This window comes from Bufo bufo, chromosome 4 (assembly GCF_905171765.1).
Source record: "Bufo bufo chromosome 4, aBufBuf1.1, whole genome shotgun sequence".
NCBI lineage: Eukaryota > Metazoa > Chordata > Amphibia > Anura > Bufonidae > Bufo > Bufo bufo.
Window position 1 is genome coordinate 287,620,147 of NC_053392.1, and position 24,982 is coordinate 287,645,128.

At 42.0% G+C, this 24,982-nt stretch overlaps 1 protein-coding gene across 5 annotated transcripts in view; it reads left to right on the plus strand.

Moving 5' to 3' along the window:
• Nucleotides 1-24,982, plus strand: part of MYO6 (myosin VI) — a 262,279-nt gene that overhangs the window by 206,645 nt on the left and 30,652 nt on the right. For all 5 annotated transcript variants that reach the window (XM_040428669.1, XM_040428670.1, XM_040428671.1 and 2 more), the window contains exons 26-28: nt 10,307-10,515; nt 11,061-11,139; nt 21,797-21,957. In XM_040428669.1, the coding sequence (XP_040284603.1) occupies nt 10,307-10,515; nt 11,061-11,139; nt 21,797-21,957 (449 nt within the window). The remainder of the gene's footprint in view (nt 1-10,306; nt 10,516-11,060; nt 11,140-21,796; nt 21,958-24,982) is intronic.

Sequence of the window (24,982 nt, forward strand, 5' to 3'; positions counted from 1 at the left end):
ATACAAATATAGACGGCGGGTGCCGGCCTTATCACCCAAACGGCACCCAGCCTCAATGACCGGGATCCCGCCGAACCGTGCCAATTAAGTTAATTTCCACCGTTCGTGGGATCGCTGCTTCCTGTTATTGGTATGTTATGTGGCCTGCAACCGCAGTCTATTTTTGTATTAAGAAGGTACGTCTCATTGGTGGCGCAGCGGCCACAGCCCCTCCCCTACTCCTCTCTTCACTGCTCATTGGTGGCGCAGCGGCCACAATCCCTCCCCTACTCCTCTCTTCACTGCTCAATTGTGGTGCAGCGGCAGCCGCATCACAGTGGGGAGGGAGGGACTCTCTCCTTCTCCACTGTGCCAGCTGTAATGTGCCCCAGACTTTTTAGAGGCAGTCAGCACTCAAGTTCGACTGCCCCTATGACGTCACTAAAAATACAGCAGTGATTAAGAAACAGCCATATCGCAGTTTCTTAATACCGCAGTATATCATTAATAGTGGTATATCGCCCAACCCTAGGTGTACGGTAAAGTTCTTGAATGCGTGTATATTTCACCCAGAATCCTTATCTGGATGAGATAAATGAAATCCAGAAAGCTGCAGTGGTTTCAGCAAAATCTAGTTTGCTGAGACAGATTTGTTTAGATTCTGTCCTGGGCTGGATTTCTCTGGACTGGTGGGTAGGTTTGACATTGGGACCTACCAGTCTCGACCCTTCCAGTACAGCTATTTCCCCTAGCCTGAGGCGATCCCAGGTGTGACAGCTGGGATCAGTACTGGGGAAAAGAGAGACCTCAGAAAACCTGGGAAGCAAGCTGACCTGCTAGCTGTTGAAGCTTGATTCCCCTTGTGTGTTAATTGCACTCTATAGGTGAGATAGACCTATTGATTGATTGATTGGACCCTGGGCAAGAATTTACTTGGTAATGAAAATAGAATGGGCACTCATATACCTGGTACACTAGGTAGGCAATGCGACTCAAACAATATTATATTAATATATTAATTTATTAATTTATTGATGATAGCAGTTGTAAGCAAGTGTATATAAATATACAATTATTACCCTAATAGTTAGACCCTCTAAATAAACCTAAATGGTTAAAATACACATAAAACTAATTGATAAAATATGCATATGTCTCTCCACTGGTATAGCTAATGAAAGTCGGTCCAGCGTTGATAGAAGGCACACACTGGTAGATCTTCCGTTATCTACAACAGTGGCTGACAGCAAATCTGACTTCAGAGATAAATATATATGTGAATAAATGTAAATAAAATTCAGGAGTGAAAATACGTGATATAGCAAAGTGACTTGAAATGTCCAATAGATAAAAAATAGCAAATTTACTGGATCAACATACTAAAGTGCAAATGGATAATAAAATAGTGAATATATAAATATAAATGTGTAAATATCTCTAAAAAATCAATACAATCGCTGTCTCCCACTGGTAGTTCTATTCCTCAAATAGTCCTTCTTAATATTAGAACGTGTAGCCTGGATTACGGCTTCATCCACATAATTCTCCGCAGGTGCTCAGTTTGAGCTGATAGATTGTGTAATAGAGCAGCCGCAACAAGCACGGCAGGGTGCTTGCACAATGGTATTGAAATGTCCAGTAGTGTTACAATGCGGTCAAGCAATAATACCAGTATAACAAACTGTTAAGCAGCCATGAACATAAGTCCAGCAAAATTAGACCGCTTCACATATATCGGAGCTGTAGCTTTTACTTACATGTACTCTCACCGTGGCGTCCCACGTGGTGTAAGTTTCAAGCAAACTTGCCTTTCTGTAGCGCAGCTGAGCTGTCTGCTCCGATGCTGTGTCCTCCCGACTGTGAACTGGAATGCTGGCTGTGTCACGCTGCAGGTGCACGTCCGGTTTCTTTTGGATAATCCACCTGTTTGGGTCAGTACTGATAGTGAAATCTTTAACCCATCAGTCTCTGTATTGTATCCGAGGAGACCCGCAGTTCGATAGTCCTTAGAACCGCAATTTTTGGCGTCCTTTAGAAATCCTTTAGAAAGCGCTTTCTCAATCCAATAGTAGAGAGTTATTGCCGGTATATTGTCAGATCCAATTATTCCTCACCAGACGCGTTTCAAAGGCTACCTGCCTTCTTCCTCAGTGGCTAATTTGGAACTGACTGTGCCGGCTTTTTATCCTCCATAGGGCTCTTAATTAAACCTGAAATGGACCTAAGAAATCTGGATTTCATAGATACAATTGTTTTATATTGCGGTAATATTGCGGTATATTTGCGGTTTTACTATATACCCATGCGTTTTTCTATATTATATATTCCTAGGTCCATCAGAATCCTTATGCGTGTAAAATTTGTTATACCTGATAAAAAATCTGATAAAAAATCCAAACCTATATGGATAATATCATCCTGTCTCATAGATTGTTAAAAACACATTGTTCTTACTAAAATGCTAATAAGACTTTATTATATTAAAAACATATTAAATAGTAGAGAGCTTCTATATTGGGGCTAAAATATATATATAAAAAAAAATCTAAAAATATAAATATAAAAATAAAATAAAAATATTATTTTGGTAATATATGCATGATAAATATAAATATTCATATTCATTAATACACAGCTGACTGTATCTGATAGGGCTCATCCCCTCAATGGTTCGGGCAAAGTATATATTCATTAATACACAGCAGACTGTATTGGGGCTCATCCCCTCAATGGTTCAGGCAGAGTGTATAGGGTATAGACTACAGTCAATACAGTCTGCTGTGTATTAATGAATATATACTTTGCCCGAACCATTGAGGGGATGAGCCCTATCAGATACAGTCAGCTGTGTATTAATGAATATGAATATTTATATTTATCATGCATATATTACCAAAATAATATTTTTATTTTATTTTTATATTTATATTTTTAGATTTTTTTTTTATATATATATTTTAGCCCCAATATAGAAGCTCTCTACTATTTAATATGTTTTTAATATAATAAAGTCTTATTAGCATTTTAGTAAGAACAATGTGTTTTTAACAATCTATGAGACAGGATGATATTATCCATATAGGTTTGGATTTTTTATCAGATTTTTTATCAGGTATAACAAATTTTACACGCATAAGGATTCTGATGGACCTAGGAATATATAATATAGAAAAACGCATGGGTATATAGTAAAACCGCAAATATACCGCAATATTACCGCAATATAAAACAATTGTATCTATGAAATCCAGATTTCTTAGGTCCATTTCAGGTTTAATTAAGAGCCCTATGGAGGATAAAAAGCCGGCACAGTCAGTTCCAAATTAGCCACTGAGGAAGAAGGCAGGTAGCCTTTGAAACGCGTCTGGTGAGGAATAATTGGATCTGACAATATACCGGCAATAACTCTCTACTATTGGATTGAGAAAGCGCTTTCTAAAGGATTTCTAAAGGACGCCAAAAATTGCGGTTCTAAGGACTATCGAACTGCGGGTCTCCTCGGATACAATACAGAGACTGATGGGTTAAAGATTTCACTATCAGTACTGACCCAAACAGGTGGATTATCCAAAAGAAACCGGACGTGCACCTGCAGCGTGACACAGCCAGCATTCCAGTTCACAGTCGGGAGGACACAGCATCGGAGCAGACAGCTCAGCTGCGCTACAGAAAGGCAAGTTTGCTTGAAACTTACACCACGTGGGACGCCACGGTGAGAGTACATGTAAGTAAAAGCTACAGCTCCGATATATGTGAAGCGGTCTAATTTTGCTGGACTTATGTTCATGGCTGCTTAACAGTTTGTTATACTGGTATTATTGCTTGACCGCATTGTAACACTACTGGACATTTCAATACCATTGTGCAAGCACCCTGCCGTGCTTGTTGCGGCTGCTCTATTACACAATCTATCAGCTCAAACTGAGCACCTGCGGAGAATTATGTGGATGAAGCCGTAATCCAGGCTACACGTTCTAATATTAAGAAGGACTATTTGAGGAATAGAACTACCAGTGGGAGACAGCGATTGTATTGATTTTTTAGAGATATTTACACATTTATATTTATATATTCACTATTTTATTATCCATTTGCACTTTAGTATGTTGATCCAGTAAATTTGCTATTTTTTATCTATTGGACATTTCAAGTCACTTTGCTATATCACGTATTTTCACTCCTGAATTTTATTTACATTTATTCACATATATATTTATCTCTGAAGTCAGATTTGCTGTCAGCCACTGTTGTAGATAACGGAAGATCTACCAGTGTGTGCCTTCTATCAACGCTGGACCGACTTTCATTAGCTATACCAGTGGAGAGACATATGCATATTTTATCAATTAGTTTTATGTGTATTTTAACCATTTAGGTTTATTTAGAGGGTCTAACTATTAGGGTAATAATTGTATATTTATATACACTTGCTTACAACTGCTATCATCAATAAATTAATAAATTAATATATTAATATAATATTGTTTGAGTCGCATTGCCTACCTAGTGTACCAGGTATATGAGTGCCCATTCTATTTTCATTACTATTGTTTTCTGGTGATTGGGTACAACATCTGTTTGGAGCACCGTGCCATCCTGAAACCAGAGGTGAGCCGTCCCCTATTTTCGTTTTCTCAAGAATTTACTTGGGCCCCCTGGATCCCACCTTCCTACACCCTAACATGTGGCCACTAGAGGTGTTCCTTGGCAGTAATGTAAATACTGCCTTTTTTTCTGAAAAGGCAGTGTTTACATTAAAAAGCTTGCAGAGACATGCTATAGACACAAGAACTACTATGTTTAGCTGTTGTGGTTCTGGTGACTATAGTGTCCCTTAATATAGAGAAAATAGAATCAGCACAAAAGTATCAAATAAAATGGCTATCATTATTCTAAAAATTAACAGAAATACATAGTATTTTGCAGATTACTTTTTTTTTTTTTTTTTTTTTACAATGTGCAGATAGTACTGTACTACTAACCCCTCCCTCCCCCTTCTCCACCCCCCCTTCTTCAACCACCCAGCACCCTTACGCACAGAAAACAAGTATATGCAATATAAACGATATCAATTTGGCCAACGATAGAGATTTTGTTTATATTGCCATATTGCGGTAGAACATGGCATGCGCCGCTCTCGGCACGCACCATGTTCTCATGAGACGGCACAGTGGAAAAGGAGGGAGTCCCTCCCCACTGTGTGCGGCTTCCGCTGACCACCAATGAGAACAGAGGAGGAGGGGAGGGACTGTGGCCACTCCGCCACCAATGAGAACAGAGAGTAGGAGGAGGAGGGACTGTGGCCACTGCGCCACCAATGAGAACAGAGAGTAGGAGGAGGGGAGGGACTGTGGCCACTGCGCCACCAATGAAAATAGTTAATATGCCTGAATACAAACGTAGCCTGCATGTGCCGGCCATATCCCATACCCGGCCTCTATGACTGCACGCTGTGATCCACCACAGTTAACCCCTCAGTTGTATTCAGGCATATTAACTATATTCATTGGTGGCGCAGTGGCCACAGCCCCTCCCTTCCACTCCCCCTCTTCTAAGTATTATATTAATTGCGGCCCCCCCTCCACACTATTAAATCATTGGTGGCAGTGGCCCCAGGGTGGCAGCTTCTGATTGGAGCCCAAGCAGTTGAATCGCAGGGCTTCGATCGGTTACCAAGGCAGCCAGGACGCTACTCAAGCCCTGGCTGCCATAGTCAGCTCCCTGCTGCTGTGTGCACTATGCACAGGGCAACAGGGAGAGTGTGAAGTCCTATTCAACCTAATAGAGATCATTAGGGTGAATAGGACAAGGGTTCTAGCCCCTAAGGAGGCTAATAGTTATTAAATAAAAAGTAAAAAAAAAAAAAGTCCCCCCCCCCCCCAATTATTGAATATATCGCACATGCTTAAAATTATATCGCAACATAGATTTTAGGCCATATCGCCCACCCCTAAATTAATAAATATATATATACACTGCTCAAAAAAATAAAGGGAACACTTAAACAACACAATGTAACTCCAAGTCAATCACACTTCTGTGAAATCAAACTGTCCACTTAGGAAGCAACACTGAGTGACAATCAATTTCACATGCTGTTGTGCAAATGGTATAGACAACAGGTGGAAATTATAGGCAATTAGCAAGATACATTTTTTTTTGTTTGATTTTGTTGTCAGCACATTCAACTATGTAAAGAACAAAGTATTTCAGAAGAATATTTAATTCATTCAGATCTAGGATGTGTTATTTTTGTGTTCCCTTTATTTTTTTGAGCAGTGTGTATATATATACACTGCTCAAAAAAATAAAGGGAACACAAAAATAACACATCCTAGATCTGAATTAATTAAATATTCTTCTGAAATACTTTGTTCTTTACATAGGTAAATGTGCTGACAATAAAATCACACAAAAATAAAAAAAATGGAAATCAAATTTTTCAACCCATGGAGGTCTGGATTTGGAGTCACACTCAAAATTAAAGTGGAAAAACACACTACAGGCTGATCCAACTTTGATGTAATGTCCTTAAAACAAGTCAAAATGAGGCTCAGTAGTGTGTGTGGCCTCCACGTGCCTGTATGACCTCCCTACAACGCCTGTGCATGCTCCTGATGAGGTGGCGAACGGTCTCCTGAGGGATCTCCTCCCAGACCTGGACTAAAACATCTGCCAACTCCTGGACAGTCTGTGGTGCAACGTGACGTTGGTGGATAGAGCGAGACGTGATGTCCCAGATGTGCTCAATTGGATTCAGGTCTGGGGAACGGGCGGGCCAGTCCATAGCATCAATGCCTTCGTCTTGCAGGAACTGCTGACACACTCCAGCCACATGAGGTCTAGCATTGTCTTGCATTAGGAGGAACCCAGGGCCAACCGCACCAGCATATGGTCTCACAAGGGGTCTGAGGATCTCATCTCGGTACCTAATGGCAGTCAGGCTACCTCTGGCGAGCACATGGAGGGCTGTGCGGCCCTCCAAAGAAATGCCACCCCACACCATTACTGACCCAATGCCAAACCGGTCATGCTGGAGGATGTTGCAGGCAGCAGAACGTTCTCCACGGCGTCTCCAGACTCTGTCACGTCTGTCACATGTGCTCAGTGTGAAACTGCTTTGATCTGTGAAGAGCACAGGGCGCCAGTGGCGAATTTGGCAATCTTGGTGTTCTCTGGCAAATGGCAAACGTCCTGCACGGTGTTGGGCTGTAAGCACAACCCCCACCTGTGGACGTCGGGCCCTCATATCACCCTCATGGAGTCTGTTTCTGACCGTTTGAGCAGACACATGCACATTTGTGGCCTGCTGGAGGTCATTTTGCAGGGCTCTGGCAGTGCTCCTCCTGTTCCTCCTTGCACAAAGGCGGAGGTAGCGGTCCTGCTGCTGGGTTGTTGCCCTCCTACGGCCTCCTCCACGTCTCCTGATGTACTGGCCTGTCTCCTGGTAGCGCCTCCATGCTCTGGACACTACGCTGACAGACACAGCAAACATTCTTGCCACAGCTAGCATTGATGTGCCATCCTGGATAAGCTGCACTACCTGAGACACTTGTGTGGGTTGTAGACTTTCACTCATGCTACCACTAGAGTGAAAGCACCGCCAGCATTCAAAAGTGACCTAAACATCAGCCAGGAAGCATAGGAACTGAGAAGTGGTCTGTAGTCACCACCTGCAGAACCACTCCTTTATTGGGGGTGTCTTGCTAATTGCTTATAATTTCCACCTGTTGTCTATCCCATTTTCACAACAGCATGTGAAATTGATTGTCACTCAGTGTTGCTTCCTAAGTGGACAGTTTGATTTCACAGAAGTGTGATTGACTTGGAGTTACATTGTGTTGTTTAAGTGTTCCCTTTATTTTTTTGAGCAGTGTATGTGTGTGTGTGTGTGTGTGTGTATATGTATATGTATATATATATATATATATATATATATATATATATATATATATATATATACATACACACACCGTACAGACCAAAAGTTTGGACACACCTTCTCATTCAAAGAGTTTTCTTTATTTTCATGACTATGAAGGCATCAAAACTATGAATTAACACATGTGGAATTATATACATAACAAACAAGTGTGAAACAACTGAAAATATGTCATATTCTAGGTTCTTCAAAGTAGCCACCTTTTGCTTTGATTACTGCTTGCACACTCTTGGCATTCTCTTGATGAGCTTCAAGAGGTAGTCCCCAGAAATGGTCTTCCAACAGTCTTGAAAGAGTTCCCAGAGATGCTCAGCACTTGTTGGCCCTTTTGCCTTCACTCTGCGGTCCAGCTCACCCCAAACCATCTCGATTGGGTTCAGGTCCGGTGACTGTGGAGGCCAGGTCATCTGGCGCAGCACCCCATCACTCTCCTTCATGGTCAAATAGCCCTTACTTTCAGTTTTCCCAATTTTTCAGCTGACTGGCTGACCTTAATTTCTTAAAGTAATGTTGGCCACTCGTTTTTCTTTACTTAGCTGCTTTTTTCTTGCCATAATACAAATTCTAACAGTCTATTCAGTAGGACTATCAGCTGTGTATCCACCTGACTTCTCCTCAACGCAACTGATGGTCCCAACCCCATTTACAAGGCAAGAAATCCCACTTATTAAACCTGACAGGGCACACCTGTGAAGTGAAAACCATTTCAGGGGATTACCTCTTGAAGCTCATCAAGAGAATGCCAAGAGTGTGCAAAGCAGTAATCAAAGCAAAAGGTGGCTATTTTGAAGAACCTAGAATATGACATATTTTCAGTTGTTTCACACTTGTTTGTTATGTATATAATTCCACATGTGTTAATTCATAGTTTTGATGCCTTCAGTGTGAATCTCCAATTTTCATAGTCATGAAAATAAAGAAAACTCTTTGAATGAGAAGGTGTGTCCAAACATTTGGTCTGCACTGTATATCTTACAGTGAATTACTGTAAATACTTACAGTTCTGAAGACTCCAGCAGGCTCATGATCAGTGCTCTGGGCAGCTGGGCTCAGGGCTGGAAGTGGGCATCGCTCTGCAGGAAGGAGACGGGGCTCGGCTCACCCTAACGTTGCAGTGCCTCCGAGTGATGTCACAGTGCGTGGCGTACATAAAAGGGCAAGGGAGGTCGGGATGAGGAGCAAGCAAGTACAGTATTTTTCGCCAATAAGATGCAGCTAGGTTTTAGAGGGGGACAATAAGAAAAAAAATATTTTTCATTATACCTCAGGTCAGACCACCAATCAGACCCCTAATGTTAATCAAACCTCAGCTAACAGCCCCAATAAGATCCCCAATGTTAATAAGACCCCACTAAGACCTCAGATCAGACCCCCAATCAGACCTCAGCTCAGACCCCAATATGAATGACCCCCAATCAGACCTCAAATAGGAGCCCAATGCCTCATATCCGCCCCCAGTAGCCTCATATCCGCCCCCAGTAGCCTCATAGCAGCCCCCAGTAGCCTCATAGCAGCCCCCAGAAGCCTCATAGCAGCCCCCAGAAGCCTCATAGCAGCCTCCAGAAGCCTCATAGCAGCCCCCAGAAGCCTCATAGCAGCCCCCAGAAGCCTCATAGCAGCCCCCAGAAGCCTCATAGCAGCCCCCAGAAGCCTCATAGCAGCCCCCAGAAGCCTCATAGCAGCCCCCAGAAGCCTCATAGCAGCCCCTAGAAGCCTCATAGCAGCCCCCAGAAGCCTCTCATCAGCCCCCAGTAGCCTCTCACCAGCCCCCAGAAGTGTCCATCAGCCTCATAAAATAAAAATAAAACACTTAACTCTCATGCTCCTGGACGCCGCCGATCCTCTCCTCCAGCGAGACGTGCATCCTCCTGCTGTCGGCTGTGCTGTGAAGGCTGCGCACAGCGTGACTTCACAGAGCGCCTCACGCTGTGCGCAGCCCTGCACAGCCGACAGCCGAGGACCAGGAAGCAGTGTGTACAAAGCCTGCACCGTTTCCTGGTCCTCCGGACGATGTAATTAAATTTGTGGGCAGTGGCCAGCGGGGCTCAAGAGGGAGCTGCCTTGGGCCCCCCAGGAGCAACTGGGTGCGGGGCAGCTGCCCCTTTTGCCCCACATTAAAGATGGCCCTGGAGATCGAAACAAACTGTCTAGGTAGTTCCCAGATGGGCAGGAGTTTATTTTATTGTTTATGTGATGTTGGTGCCACAGCTTCACCCCCACCAAGTGAAGTGATAACTTGGAAGCTGTTTTTCTTATGCTGCATACCCGAAAATAAACAGTTTGGACTTTTTAATCTGCTGTCTCTGCTTAAGTCTGTCATTGCCGATCCCTCCCTGAGTGCAGATCCTGACAGTCTAAATGTTTTTTCTTTTTATTTCTTCTTAGAACACCATAATGACCCGTGACCAGATTGAAAGAGAATATGACTCTCTTGTGAAGAGCTCAGGCCAACTCCTCGATGCCTTACAGAAGAGGAAGAAAGAAGAGGAAGAAGCTGAACGCTTGCGTCGTATTCAGGAGGAGATGGAACGGGAGAGGAAAAGGCGTGAGGCTGAAGAGGAGCTGCGGAGAAAAGAGGAAAATGAGAGGAGACAGTGAGTTATACATTAGACGGAATGGATTATTGGCTTGTTAAAGGGGTTGTCTCACTTCAGTAAGTGGCATTTATCATGTAGAGAAAGTTAATACAAGACACTTACTAATGTATTGTTATTATCCATATTGCTTCCTTTGCTGGCTGGATTCATTTTTCCATCACATTATATACTGCTCGTTTCCATGGTTACAGACCACCCTGCAATCTATCAGTGGTGGTCGTGCTTGCATGGTCCTGGCCACCAGAGAGGCTGGCGCTTTTTCCTATAGTGTGCAAGTAAGGTCACCACTGATGGATTGCAGGGTGGTCTGTAACCATGGAAACGAGCAGTGTATAATGTGATAGAAAAATGAATCCAGACAGTAAAGGAAGCAATATGGATAATAACAATACATTAGTAAGTGCCTTGTATTAACTTTCTCTACATGATAAATGCAACTTACTAAAGTGAGACAACCCCTTTAAAGTTGCACTTCTACAGTATACTCTAAATATAGTCCTGATATTGCTCCATCTCATGTTGATTTGTCAAAATGTCTGTAGAAAATCTGAGATTGAAGCAAAAAGGAAACAAGATGAAGAAAACCGGAAAAAGAGGGAAGAGGAAGAAAGGAGAATCCAGGTTAGTAGAAAACCAGTCATCGTAATTGAAGGGGTCATTAGTCAAAAATCACAGAAAAAGATACAAAACATCCTGCACAATGTGATAAATGAATATGCGGATGTGCATGGCTACAGTTATAAAATAATAATCACCGATGTGTTTAGGTCAAAATATATTGGCTGAGAGTCTCAGATTTTATCATATCGGAATGAGGGCTTAGTCCGTATATAATGTTTGCATCTAATGTGTTAGTGCTTTATTTGCTGTGATTTTTCTTTTATAAGGGGTCATTAGTCCTGTAATGGAGGGAGACGCCTGAGTCAGCAATTTGTGTTCTATAACGTACATTTTTTCCTTTTTCTTTTAAACACATTGTTTATGTAGTCATTGCTTCCCTTTCCCATCTCTAGTTTCAACTTGCTGAAGAGAGACTTAGTCAGAACCGGTGTTTTAGCTGTCAGATACAGCCTGAATTCAGCTCTGATTTTCAAATATTCCCCATCATTATGTCAAATTCAGGTGTCTGTTCTTTATTCATTCTCCTCTCCTTTTCCTTCTTCTTTTGCTTTGCACAAGTCAATTGTTCTCTCCCTCTGCTTCTTTAACGCCCCCCTCCATTAACCTTACTGACGGCGCTTCTTGCTGTTTTACCTGCATTGAAAGAGTGTGGGCAAAGGCTCGATCATATCTGTGTAGCAGTACGTGTGTCTAAAAATGGATAGAAACTGATTAAATTGGGTAGGTATTCAGACACTTCTTATACGTCTGATAAAATATCTGATTTGACATGGTTTGACCAGGTCAGATGTATATACATATGGGTTATGAAGCTTCTCCATAATTACTTTAGCCAAAATACATAACTTGTGCATTAGTCTTTTACCCATTGTGTCATGCCTCATTTGATCACGCCATGATGTGATTTATGGATTTTGAGTTGTGTAACACGTTCTCTTCTTTCCAAGTTATGTCAAGTAGTGCACTGTGTGGTATCATGCCCAGTTCCATGCCCTGTCATGTTGTATGTCAAGTAATGTAATGTTATTGAGTAATTAGATATATCCGAGATCCCCACTGCAACCCACATACTGCTCTCCTTTATCCAACTTGGGTCACATTATTGAGAGATTTTTGGTCAGTAGCTTATTTTAGAGAAGACTGTACTTCCTCCTACTTCCAGTGTGCCTATAGTCATTCAGTAGTTTTCCTCAGTCCAAGCCTTTGTCATGATGTGTTCCTCAATGTCTTCTGTAGATTGCCTCAGGTATAAAGCAATCCTTTACTCTTCTAAATCAACCAGCCAAATTGGATCTTTGTGGTCCATACCAACCCCCCTCTTGTTTGGTATACTCTGTGCTTTAATTATTTATTTCTAGCAATTTATCAAGAGAACTGGTTGGATCTTCTGAAATCCTTTCTCCAAAAAAATTCTGACTTTATCTCCCACTGTTTGCTGTATAGCGGATGCTGCAATTACTTGGAGAAGGTCAACATTACAACTGTTAAAACAGTCATGTTTCTTCCCGAAAGCAAAATCAGAAAAAAAAATTCTAAGCGCATTCATCTCCTTCACCTTGTGTTCTCTCATACATTATTTCATCATCTACTCTAACTGCATTCCAGACATCTCAAGCCCTCTTGCTGACTGAGTTCTTTACTCTTTCAGTCATCATGATTCAGTCTTTAGTCATTACTGTCAAGTTCCAGCATAGGACATGGATCCTGTTCTGGAAGGAGCAAATTGCCACTTTCCCTGATGGTTTAAAGAGGTTCTCTGGTACCATAACAGAGTACCCAAAATGCTCCATATTTTTGTGCCATATACCTTTTTTCATGTCAGCATCAATACATCCTGGCAGAATGTTTACTTGGCTTACTTCTTGTTTCCATCGGCTTCCTGCTGGGTTTGTTAACCAAACCTAGCATGCTTTTTCTCTGTAATCTTTCACAGGGCTTGCTCTGCCTGACTAACATGAAGAGGAGAGGTTTAGGGGGCATGATTACTGTAGGGGCAAAAGTGTGGCAGAAAATGGAAGCCCTGAGAAACAATAAAGAGCAAAGTATGCTGGGCTTGGTTAGCAAACCCAGCTGGAGGCTGATGGAAACAGGAAGTTCTGCATGTAAACATCCTGCCAGGATGCAGTGGAAAGGGAAAGGGAAGTGTTGACATGCATAACGGGCATGTGGACCAAATATGTGCAGTGTTTGGGTACCCTGGGCAGAGTAAAATACATTGTCATAAGAGAGCCACATTAACCAAAGTTCATGACAAAATGTCTGCTACTGTATTTCAGACTCATCACACTTACCCACTAAAGTTTTGACCTTCATCATGTACTGTGTTAGTGACCACTACTTGTCACCTTATCCTGTGTAAATCAGTATTTTCTAATGACATTTTTTAGCTTTTAACAGACCATACTATAGCTTTTGGTTTAAACACCTGTTTGGTCGACAGCTACCTCCCCCAACATTGACATGAACTGCTCGCTTGGATCAGACTCTCCTCCTAGATGAGATTGTTGGTTAATTGTTGATTGGTTTGCCATACTTTTATCATGTTTGTGTGCCTATATTTTCTGCCTTTCATGCTATTTCATCATAGTTGCATCCTAAGATAGTTATGTATTGCACTTACTCCTAACCAAAACTAATTCATAGGTGTTAATAATTTCCTGACTATAGAGGCCAAGCCTTCTGTAGTTGAATCAAGTCTCTCCTCCAATTGAAAGATTATTAAAGGAGCAGCCGCATCCTTTCTGCCTCCCATTTTTATCAATGGGAGGCAGCGCTGGCGATTGCGGAGCGGTGGCTTAATGCCGCGGCCACGTTTAGACGGGACATGTCCTTTCTCAGCGTGACCATAGCTATAATGTATGTATAATGTAATCATGTACGATCGACATGATGATGAGACGCTGCTGTATATAGATTGACAGACATGATGATGAGACGCTGCTGTACAGTCGTGGCCAAAAGTTTTGAGAATGACAAAAATATTAGTTTTCACAAAGTTTGCTGCTAAACTGCTTTTAGATTTTTGTTTCAGTTGTTTCTGTGATGTAGTGAAATATAATTACACGCACTTCATACGTTTCAAAGGCTTTTATCGACAATTAAATGACATTTATGCCAAGAGTCAGTATTTGCAGTCTTCTTTTTCAGGACCTCTGCAATTCGATTGGGCATGCTCTCAATCAACTTCTGGGCCAATTCCTGAATGATAGCAACCCATTCTTTCATAATCACTTTGTCAGTTTGTCAGAATTAGTGTGTTTTTGTTTGTCCACCCGCCTCTTGAGGATTGACCACAAGTTCTCAATGGGATTAAGATCTGGGGAGTTTCCAGGCCATAGACCCAAAATGTCAATGTTTTGGTCCCCGAGCCACTTAGTTATCACTTTTGCCTTATGGCACGGTGCTCCATCGTGCTGGAAAATGCATTGTTCTTCACCAAACTACTGTTGGATTGTTGGAAGAAGTTGCTGTTGGAGGGTGTTTTGGTACCATTCTTTATTCATGGCTGTGTTTTTGGGCAAAATTGTGAGTGAGCCCACTCCCTTGGATGAGAAGCAACCCCACACATGAATGGTCTCAGGATGCTTTACTGTTGGCATGACACAGGACTGATGGTAGCGCTCACCTTTTCTTCTCCGGACAAGCCTTTTTCCAGATGCCCCAAACAATCGGAAAAAGGCTTCATCAGAGAATATGACTTTGCCCCAGTCCTCAGCAGTCCATTCACCATACTTTCTGCAGAAGATCAATCTGTCTCTGATGTTTTTTTTGGAGAGAAGTGGCTTCTTTGCTGGCCTTCTTGACACTAGGCCATCTTCCAAAAGTCTTCGCCTCACTGTGCGTGCAGATGCGCTCACACCTGCCTGCTGCCATTCCTGAGCAAGCTCTGCAATGGTGGCACTCCGATCCCGCAGCTGAATCCTCTTTAGGAGACGATCCTGGCGCTTGCTGGACTTTCTTGTACGCCCTGAAGCCTTCTTAACAAGAATTGAACCTCTTTCCTTGAAGTTCTTGATGATCCTATAAATTGTTGATTGAGGTGCAATCTTAGTAGCCACAATATCCTTGCCTGTGAAGCCATTTTTATGCAACGCAATGATGGCTGCACGCGTTTCTTTGCATGTCACCATGGTTAACAATGGAAGAACAATGATTTCAAGCATCACCCTCCTTTTAACATGTCAAGTCTGCCATTTTAACCCAATCAGCCTGACATAATGATCTCCAGCCTTGTGCTAGTCAACATTCTCACCTAAGTTAACAAGACGATTACTGAAATGATCTCAGCAGGTCCTTTAATGACAGCAATGAAATACAGTGGAAAGTTTTTTTTTGAGATTAAGTTAATTTTCATGGCAAAGAAGGACTATGCAATTCATCTGATCACTCTTCATAACATTCTGGAGTATATGCAAATTGCTATTATAAAAACTTTAAGCAGCAACTTTTCCAATATTTATGTAATTCTCAAAACTTTTGGCCACGACTGTAGATGGAGAAGAGCAGGGGTCCTAGGACAGAGCCTTGCGGGACACTAACAGAGAGGGAATGAGACGAGGAGGTGGTGCGGGAGTTGGAGACGCTAAACGTCCGGTCTGTGAGGTATGATGTGATCCAGGAGAGGGCCAGGTCCGTGATGCCAAGAGTTAAGAGAGTTTGCAACAGAAGGGAGTGGTCAACAGTGTCGAAGGCAGAGGACAGGTCAAGGAGAAGGAGGACAGAGTATTGTTTCTTGGTTTTGGCTGTCAGTAGGTCATTGATGACTTTGGTGAGGGCAGTCTCAGTCGAATGGTGGGGTCGGAAGCCAGATTGTAGGCGGTCAAAGAGGGAGCAGGAGGAAAGGTGAGAGGACAGTTCAGAATGGACATGTTGTTCAAGTAGCTTTGAGGCATACGGAAGCAGTGATATGGGGCGATAACTGGACAAAGTCATTTTTATGCAACTTTGCAGGTCACCATGGTTAACAATGGAAGAACAATGATTTCAAGCATCACCCTCCTTTTAACATGTCAAGTCTGCCATTTTAACCAAATCAGCCTGACATAATGATCTCCAGCCTTGTGCTTGTCAACATTCTCACCTGAGTTAGCAAGACGATTACTGAAATGATCACAGCAGGTCCTTTAATGACAGCAATGAAATGCAGTGGAAAGTTTTTTTGGGGATTAAGTTAATTTTCATGGCAAAGAAGGACTATGCAATTCATCTGATCACTCTTCATAACATTCTGGAGTATATGCAAATTGCTGTTATAAAAACTTAAGCAGCAACTTTTCCAATTTCCAATATTTATGTAATTCTCAAAACTTTTGGCCACGACTGTATATAGATTGACAGACATGATGATGAGACGCTGCTGTATATAGACTGGCAGACATATGAGACGCTGCTGTATATAGACTGGCAGACAGATGAGATGGTGCTTTCTATAGACAGACCTGATGATGAGATGCTGCTGTCTATAGACTGACAGACATGATGATGAGACGCTGCTGTATATAGACTCACAGACATGATGATGAGACGCTGCTGTATATAGACTGGCAGACATGATAAGACACTGCTATATATAGATATCCTGTATATTAAGGCACATAATCTCTGCCATGCGCTTTCTGCGTATAATGTGCTAGGACTGTGATCTAAATTCAAGCATTGTCAGTCAGCAGCGGCACTCACATTTAATGCTGTGTGTTTCATAACATGCAGGAATTCATTCGTCTTGCTTTGATAGTTGCCTTACTATGGTGCTTTACTTACACCAGTCAGTGACAAAGATTCATTGGGTATAAAATTTTGTCATTAATGATATAGCTTAGAATTGACACAATAATTTTTCTTCAAGTGTAATCTTGGTAGAATAAATATTTGTGAAATGTGAGATTTAAGGCATTTGATAAGGATAATGGTGTACGTAAAACGGCCAATTTGCTGTCTGTGTCTTACTGTATTAAGCAGAATGATACACAATTACTTTAGTTGGATTCAGTGGTTAATGTTCCTATAAACTGCAGCAATGGAGCAGTATTCTTCACATTTTGAGTTTGTATTCCGTTACCAAGCCAAGTAAATATATCTGATATTATCTTAAGAATTCTATTACAGATATTGAAAGCTAAATTGCAAACCTCGTTTTTTTATTTTATTTTATTTACGTTTACGGCAGCTATCATAATATGGTTTAGAAGCCGATAATGTAAGCCTGAAATCACTTAGTAACTTTCAGGCCAAAATCCAGTTGAGGTCTACAGAAAGCTATTTAAACCACTTTCCTGTGGCTGATTCTTATTTTCCTCCATAGTAGCTGCTTGGTTAATTTTCAGTATTGCTCATTTAGGGCTTAGCTAACATTAGGTACCCCAACTAAGCTGCATTGTAGTCTTAGGCTATCTCTGGTAGCCTGGAAAACACCTCCTCTGTCATCTGGTGCTCAGGCAGTTGCCTTAGAGTAGGGGTGCATATCCTGCAGCCTGGGGGCCACATGCGGCCCTCGATACTATTCTGTACGGCCCCCAACCAGACATGTATGTCTATGTCTTGTGGCTGCTCACATGTATCTTTCATGTATTGGGCGTACTAGAAGTGTAACTAGACATTTATAATATATACTGTATGTTCAATATGCCAAAAATATAGTATTTCAGTTGGTAATACCCCTTTATGTTTTATTTTCGGCCCTTGGAATTGGTTCAGGCTGACAATGTAGCCCCCAACCAGAAAAGGTTGTGCACCCCTGCCTTAGAGTCAGTTCACAAAGGATTTTTCTACATATTCCTCCAGCATATCCCATTGTACAGCAGAAAGAAGGCTATACTGATATAGACCAGCCTGATGGAGGCACAAAGGACACTCTTTTGGCTTCCATTGGGTAAATAAGAGTTTATTGATGTGTTTGGCATAAGACTGGGGCACCACTACAGCTTTTTTTTTTTTTTTTTTTATATATAACACTACCTGCTTTTCTTTCCCATGGTCAGATTAAAGGATTTTTATATTGATGACCTGTCCTTGGGAGAGACCATCTCAATCTGATCAGCAGGGATCTGACAACCTGTTGTCACGATCAGTGTGGGGAAAAAACTCCACACTAAACTCAGGAGGGAAGGGGAATAGTAACTGGGCCTGGAAACTAGGGAAGGAACAGGTCACCTCCTAAACGACCCTAATACGGGCCCTAACTACCTTTCAGTATGAATAGACTTTGAAGGTAGGAATATTCATATGCTGAATACCTAGGCCCTTATATCCCTAAAAGGCCCTGGAATGAGGTTAGGACCATAGACAACCCATTCCTCCCCAGATGGACGAATGGAAGTCTCGGTCTCAGGCCCAGATACAAACAAAAGTGAATATAACAAACACAAAACAATAAGAAAAGACCAGGCTTATCTGAAAGTAGAATATTGGCAACTCCAGAAGCACCACAGAGTACAACCGACCGACCAGCTAGTTAGAAGGCAGGAAGAAAATCTATAAACCGCACATCCAAGAGTAAGAAGAAGCTACTTATGGGAATAGTAAATTACCAACAAGCAACACCTGAAGCAAGGGGTGTGGCATTCACCAAAACACAGACACAATAAGGTCCACAGTGAACTTGTCAATTTAACTCACGAGTTGCCAGTCTCTCTGATCTCCTGGTACCTGCCACGGGAACGTCCGTGACAGTACCCCCCTTTCTACGGGTGACCTCCAGGCACCCAGGACCGACCTTATCCGGGTGAGATCTATGAAAGGCTTTCACTAAAAGATTGGCATTAACATCAAATGCCGGCACCCACATCCTCCACTCCTGTCCATAACCTTTCCAGTGGACAAGATATTGAAGGGATCCACAGAGAACTCGAAAGTCAACTATTTTCGCAATCTCTAATTCAAAATTACCGTCCACCATGACCGGTGCGGGTGGCAAGGAAGATGGCTGTAAAGGTTCCACATATTTTTTCAACAAAGACCTATCGAACACATTATGAATTTTCAGGGCCTGAGGAAGTTAAAGACGAAAAGCTACAGGATTAATAATGGCCGTGATCTTATATGGGCCGATAAACCTTGGGCCCAACTTCCAGGACGGTACCTTCAACTTAATGTTTCTTGTGGACAGCCACACAGAATCACCCACTCTTAGGTCCGGACCATCCATACGTTTCCTGTCAACCACATCCCTTATATTTGTTGCCTATATTTTTCAAGTTATTTTGAATTTTTCGCCATATTGATGACAATGATGACGAAAAACGTTCCTCAGGGATACCAGAAGTATTAGAACCAGAAAATGTGCCAAACTGCGGGTGAAATCCATAGGCCCCAAAAAACTGCGACTCACCAGTGGACTCCTGACTACGATTGTTTATGGAAAACTCTGCCAAAGACAAAAAGGAAGACCACTCCTCCTGATTCTCAGATACAAAACATCTCAAGTAAGGCCGAATGCACACGGCCGTGTTCCGCGGCCAAGAGCGGTCCGTGGTATGCCGGGCAGGATTCCTGTTCAGAGCAGGAGCGTACGGCGTCATTGGTTGCTATGACGCCGTGCGCTTCATGCCGTCGCTGCTGTACAGTAATACACTATACGAGTGTATTACTGTACAGCAGCGGCGGCATGAAGCGCACAGCGTCATAGCAACCAATGACGCCGTGCGCTCCTGCTCGGAACAGGAATGCAGCCCGGCATACCACGGACCGCTCTCGGCCGTGTGCATTCGGCCTAAGGCTCAGTTCACACCTGAGCATTCTGAAAGGAGCGCTCTGTATGCGCGATTGTATGCGCGATTGTACGGACGTTTACAAGCGCGCATACAGAGACAAGTGTGCACACAGTGTCGCGCGTTCCCGAAAGTCTATGTACGGGAACGCGCGACAAGCCCAAAAAAACGCTCCTGTACTTGTGTGAGCGTCGGGCGTTTTACAGCGCGATCGTACGCGCTGTAAAACGCCCAGGTGAGAACCATTCCCATAGGGAAGCATTGGTTTCTCCTTGTTGAGCGTTTTACAGCGCGTAGGAACGCGCTGTAAAACGCTCAGGTGTGAACTGAGCCTAAGTCTCCAGACTCTGATTAGTGCGCTCCGTCTGTCCGTTCGACTGTGGATGAAAACCCGAAGATGACAGCAGGTAGCCTAAGAACTGCACCTAGTGTACTGCAAAAACACATTTCTCTAATTTTGCAAACAATTTATTATCCCTTAGAATCTGTAACACCTGTCTCACATGATTCTGACGTGTTTCCATGTCAGGAGAATAAATAAGAATGTCATCCAAATACACGATCACAAACCTCCCCACCAGGTGATGAAAGATGTCATTCACAAACTGTTGGAAGACCGCCGGGGCATTGGTCAACCCGAAAGGCATGACCAGGTTCTCAAAGTGCCCCTCAGGAGTATTAAAAGCAGTCTTCCATTCATCCCCTATCTTGATCCTAACCAGATTATATGCCCAGCTTAATTCTAACTTGGAGAACACCTTGGCACCAATAATCTGGTTAAAAAAAATCGGGAATCAAAGGAAGAGGGTAAGGAGTAGTAATCTGATTGAGTTCACGAAAATCCAGACATGGTCGAAGACCTCCATCTTTTTTTTCTTTTTCTTTTTTCTTTTTTACAAAAAAGAACACTGCAGCCACTGGAGACTTGGAATGTTTTATGTTCCCTTTCTTCAAACTCTCGGCAATATATTCTCTCATGGCCTGCCTTTCAGGTTCAGAAAGATTATACAACCTAGATTTAGGCAATTTAGCCCCGGGAATAAGATTGACAGGGCAATCATATTCCTGATAGAAAAGTAAATTACCAACAAGCAACACCTAAAGCAAGGGGTGTGGCATTCACCAAAACACAGCCACAATATGATCCACAGTGAACTTGTCAATTTAACCCACGAATTGCCAGTCTCTCCAATCTCCTGGTACCTGCCACGGGAACGTCCGTGACACCTGTACACCCACCAATCAGCTGTTCCTGAGTAGCTATGGTGCTGTAACTACTCTGCTCCATTCACTGTGTAATCAATGGAGCTGGTTTCTGCAGCACTGCCCCCATTCTCTTAAGTGAAAGCAGCACTGCAGTAACTATCTCCGTCTACTACCCAGTGGATGGAGCGGAGTAGTTGCGGCACCTGAGCTACTCGGGAAGAGTTGATGGCTTTGGGGTGTTTGACCTCCGCCACTTCAATATTGATGGCGTATCTGAGGAAAGGCCATTAATATAAAAATCCTGAACAATACCTTTAACCTGTTTGAAAAGATAACACATCAGCATAAAACATTCATTTTAGAACATTTTATACTAGGTGAAGTATTTAAATTGATAATGATGGTGGTAAGAATCAGAGCACAGTAGTTTGAGCACTATACATTTCTGTCCATCAGGACCATCATAAGTTAAAAAGTCTCTTCTGTTCATGTATGGGACAGAAGCCATTCCTTACTGCAGAGTATGTCTTGATTAAAACAGCAGTGGTGTTCTTGTCTTTGCAAGGGCATAAGCAATATGGATTGTGTTCATATTGTTCAGCGTTTCTCATGCTGTGAGTGCACCGATTACCAGTTTTCCCAGGGATTGTGGTGCTCCATTAGTGATGTCATTTTCCCTTCATGATTTTTTGGGCTGGCACTACAGTGAAAGTTGCCTTACAATTGTCTCATTAACTTACATACAGGCAGAGGTGGAGGTGCAGCTAGCCAGAGAACGTGAGGAGGAATCCCAGCAGCAAGCTATTCTTGAACAAGAGCGTAGAGATCGCGAGCTTGCCATGAGGATAGCTCAGAGTGAGTCTGAGCTCATCAATGAAGATTTTGGTCCAGACTCTGCACTGCGCAGGTACTCGTTTCGAACTGTCACAGCCTCTCTTCTGTTTTATGTTGACATGTTGTTGTTTTTTTTTTTTTTTTTTTTTTTTTTTAACCCTGCAGTTTGTGCTGTTTTATACTAAAATCTACTTTCTGTTAAACAAAAAGTTTCTAATTATTTGTCCATGCGAGCAGTGTAAAGTTGTACACCTTTTTGTCCTTTTTAGAATCTTCACAAAAAGTTCTTAAAGGGACACTTCCATAAAAATTGGGTACTTTTTTAACTCCGTATTCATAGAAATTATTTTTTTTTTTACAGTTTTTCTTTTTCATTTAAGGAGTACAATGCCATTGAAAATGAAATATACAATATTGTCCCTCTACAGCAGTCAGCACAGAGAGTTAAAACTCATACAGATAACCCATTGTCGCTTTACTGCTCCTGTGAGGGAAATGTAATCTGCTAGCTTAATAATAGATTGTATAATTTGGATAATAGTATGACAGCTTTGTTGCCTCTGAGTGGTGATCTAATTGAATCAATAATCCCCCTTTCCTCACTAGTCTTAATGAATGGTCTGAGTGAAAAAATCAAGCAAGGCCCTTTGCCGTGCTGAAAGCCTAAACAAAGGAGGAAGTTAAGAGTCAGGGCAGGAAGTAAAATACATGGAGTGACTTCACAATAGATCCAGAAAACCATTTGTTGTTTATTTTGTAAAAAAAAATAAAAATCACATAGCAAATTCACATTTAGGCTGTTAATATGTGAAACAAAAAAATGTTGACAGTAGTGTCCATTTGGAACCAGAACAATGGAAAAGCTAGCTGTAATTATTTTTTTTTTTTTAAGAATTGACTGGTCATGATGGACATCTGCTCCAGGTCCTCTTTGCAGTAGTCTTTGTATATTTCCACTTTCCCCACTCCTAACACTCCATTGACTAAGCTTTCTTACCCACTTGTTGCTCAAATATCCGACTCTCCAATGTTTTTGCTCATATTTTCCTTTTCCCTATATCATTTCACATCTCTTGTGTTGTAAACCCTAAGGGTGGATATCCACTTCATTGACCAGCTCTCCCTCCTCACTCCACCATAAACATGTAGGCATCAGTCATGCATGATTTTTTTCAAAGAGGAATATGTAGCTTCCAGACCCCACATTGAACACACCCAGTCCTTCTTTCCCTCGACATCTGCCATTAGGTAGTTGGCTAGTCCTGCTAAATCAGTGGATTTGGCTGACATTTACGTATTGTGTATGGTCCCCTTTACTCCCCTCCAGCATTCTACACAAGGAAAATGTATAGTTGCTAGCTGTAGATCTTTCAGGATCCCACCCCTAATGTTCAGCGGGAGGCTGTCACCAGTCATCATATTTTTGATGGGTATGTAGATATCAGTAACGCATGCCACATCTTTATGATATCCCTAATTGTCCTACAAATTGGAGTCTGCCTCTTTACTTTTGAAAGTGACTTTAACAATCACTGAAAGTTCCAGCAGTTCTGTTTGAAATCATTTCATTTCCATTATACAGAGCCTGGAGCCAGTTTTTGGTGAATATATTAACCTTATAGCATCATCTACTCTAGATCTCCCAGTACAAAGCAAAGATGATTTAATCTCTGCACTCCTTAACCCCCTGCTAGTCTTGATGAAAGCACAGAAGGTATATGTAAGCTTCCGTGCACCAAAGGGATTCATTTAAGTGGAATCTAGTTTAGAAAGATTCATGTTTTTCCCCCTGTTAACTTTTGACGTGATTTATCTGTTACGGCTGCGGCGTTGTCCCTGCAATATATACATTTCTCTAAGATTGGGTAGTGAACTGTGATGAGTGTTTTCAGGCCTGTATGTTTGTGTTTGATTAATTTACTGTGCCACATTGGTCTTTGCCGGGGTGATGGTGCAGTAACTCATGATGGCACACGCACAATCTGACAAATAGATTGTCATCGCTGTTTGTAGGTGGGTGAGGGAGAACACTTCAGGATTCATTGGGCCGAGATTTGATAACTGTAATCTGGTTCTGCTCTTGCGTTGTGTTATGTTGCCTTTAATTACTCGCTGTTTTTTGCGTTTTCTTTATCATTTCTCAGTTTTTTTAATTAAGGCTGGAGCTGAGCAAGACTGTGTGACAGATTGTATCGCCACTTTTTCCCCAAAGTATACACTTTCTTTTTTTTTTTTTTTTTAAGGGTTTATCATTGAAAACTTTATCCTGCTTCTTCTTTACAGGCATCTGTTGAATGTCCATTAAATCCAAAATAGGTGCCAAGTTTATTGGTAGGAGGCTTAGCGCTATATACTTTAGACAGTAATGCCCACGTTGACCGTGTCTACAAGGCCGAAGCTTATTATTTAGAGCAATTCTCGAAGATCAACTTATCTGTTTTGTAAATCAATTCCATAAAACCGATCGTGGCAGGAAGAACCATGTGCATATTAATTTGCCTTGTTTACGGCACACTGATAATGCTGCAAGGCGAAAGTCGATTAGTAAGCCATTAATATTTATAGTTCTAAATTTCCCGGCACCTCATTAGCAATGTTTCTGAATTAACAGATCTGCTGTGCATCACGTCTTTGTGAGAGTGATGTGTGTTCTGTGCAGCTTGCAAACTTCTTCTGCTGCATTCTGTACTGTGACGTACATTTCCTATAGAGATGGTGGTTTATTAAATGCGTTTCATGTGTGAGAGAGCTAATCTCTTCCCAGAGGATAGAAGACCTGAAAGAAATACATGTTGGCAGATGCAGCTTTAACTTAAAACAAGGTCACTGAAATTGCAGAGAACAAGGTCCGAATCCTTTTACAAGTTTCCGACCATTTATAAATATTATTCCTCTATAAACTCATTTTCAGCGCTTATCCTAATTTGTGGCATGCATATTTTAAGCTAAAACACTAGCCATTTGGAAAGCAAATATCTGCCCTTCAGAGATAACAGAGCTGTGCAAAGCCAAAGACGTAAACCGTATTCATTTTAACCGTTTCTCTGTTCAGCCATGTTTCAGCAGTTACCTCCTGTTGCTTTTTCCTGGAGAATGGC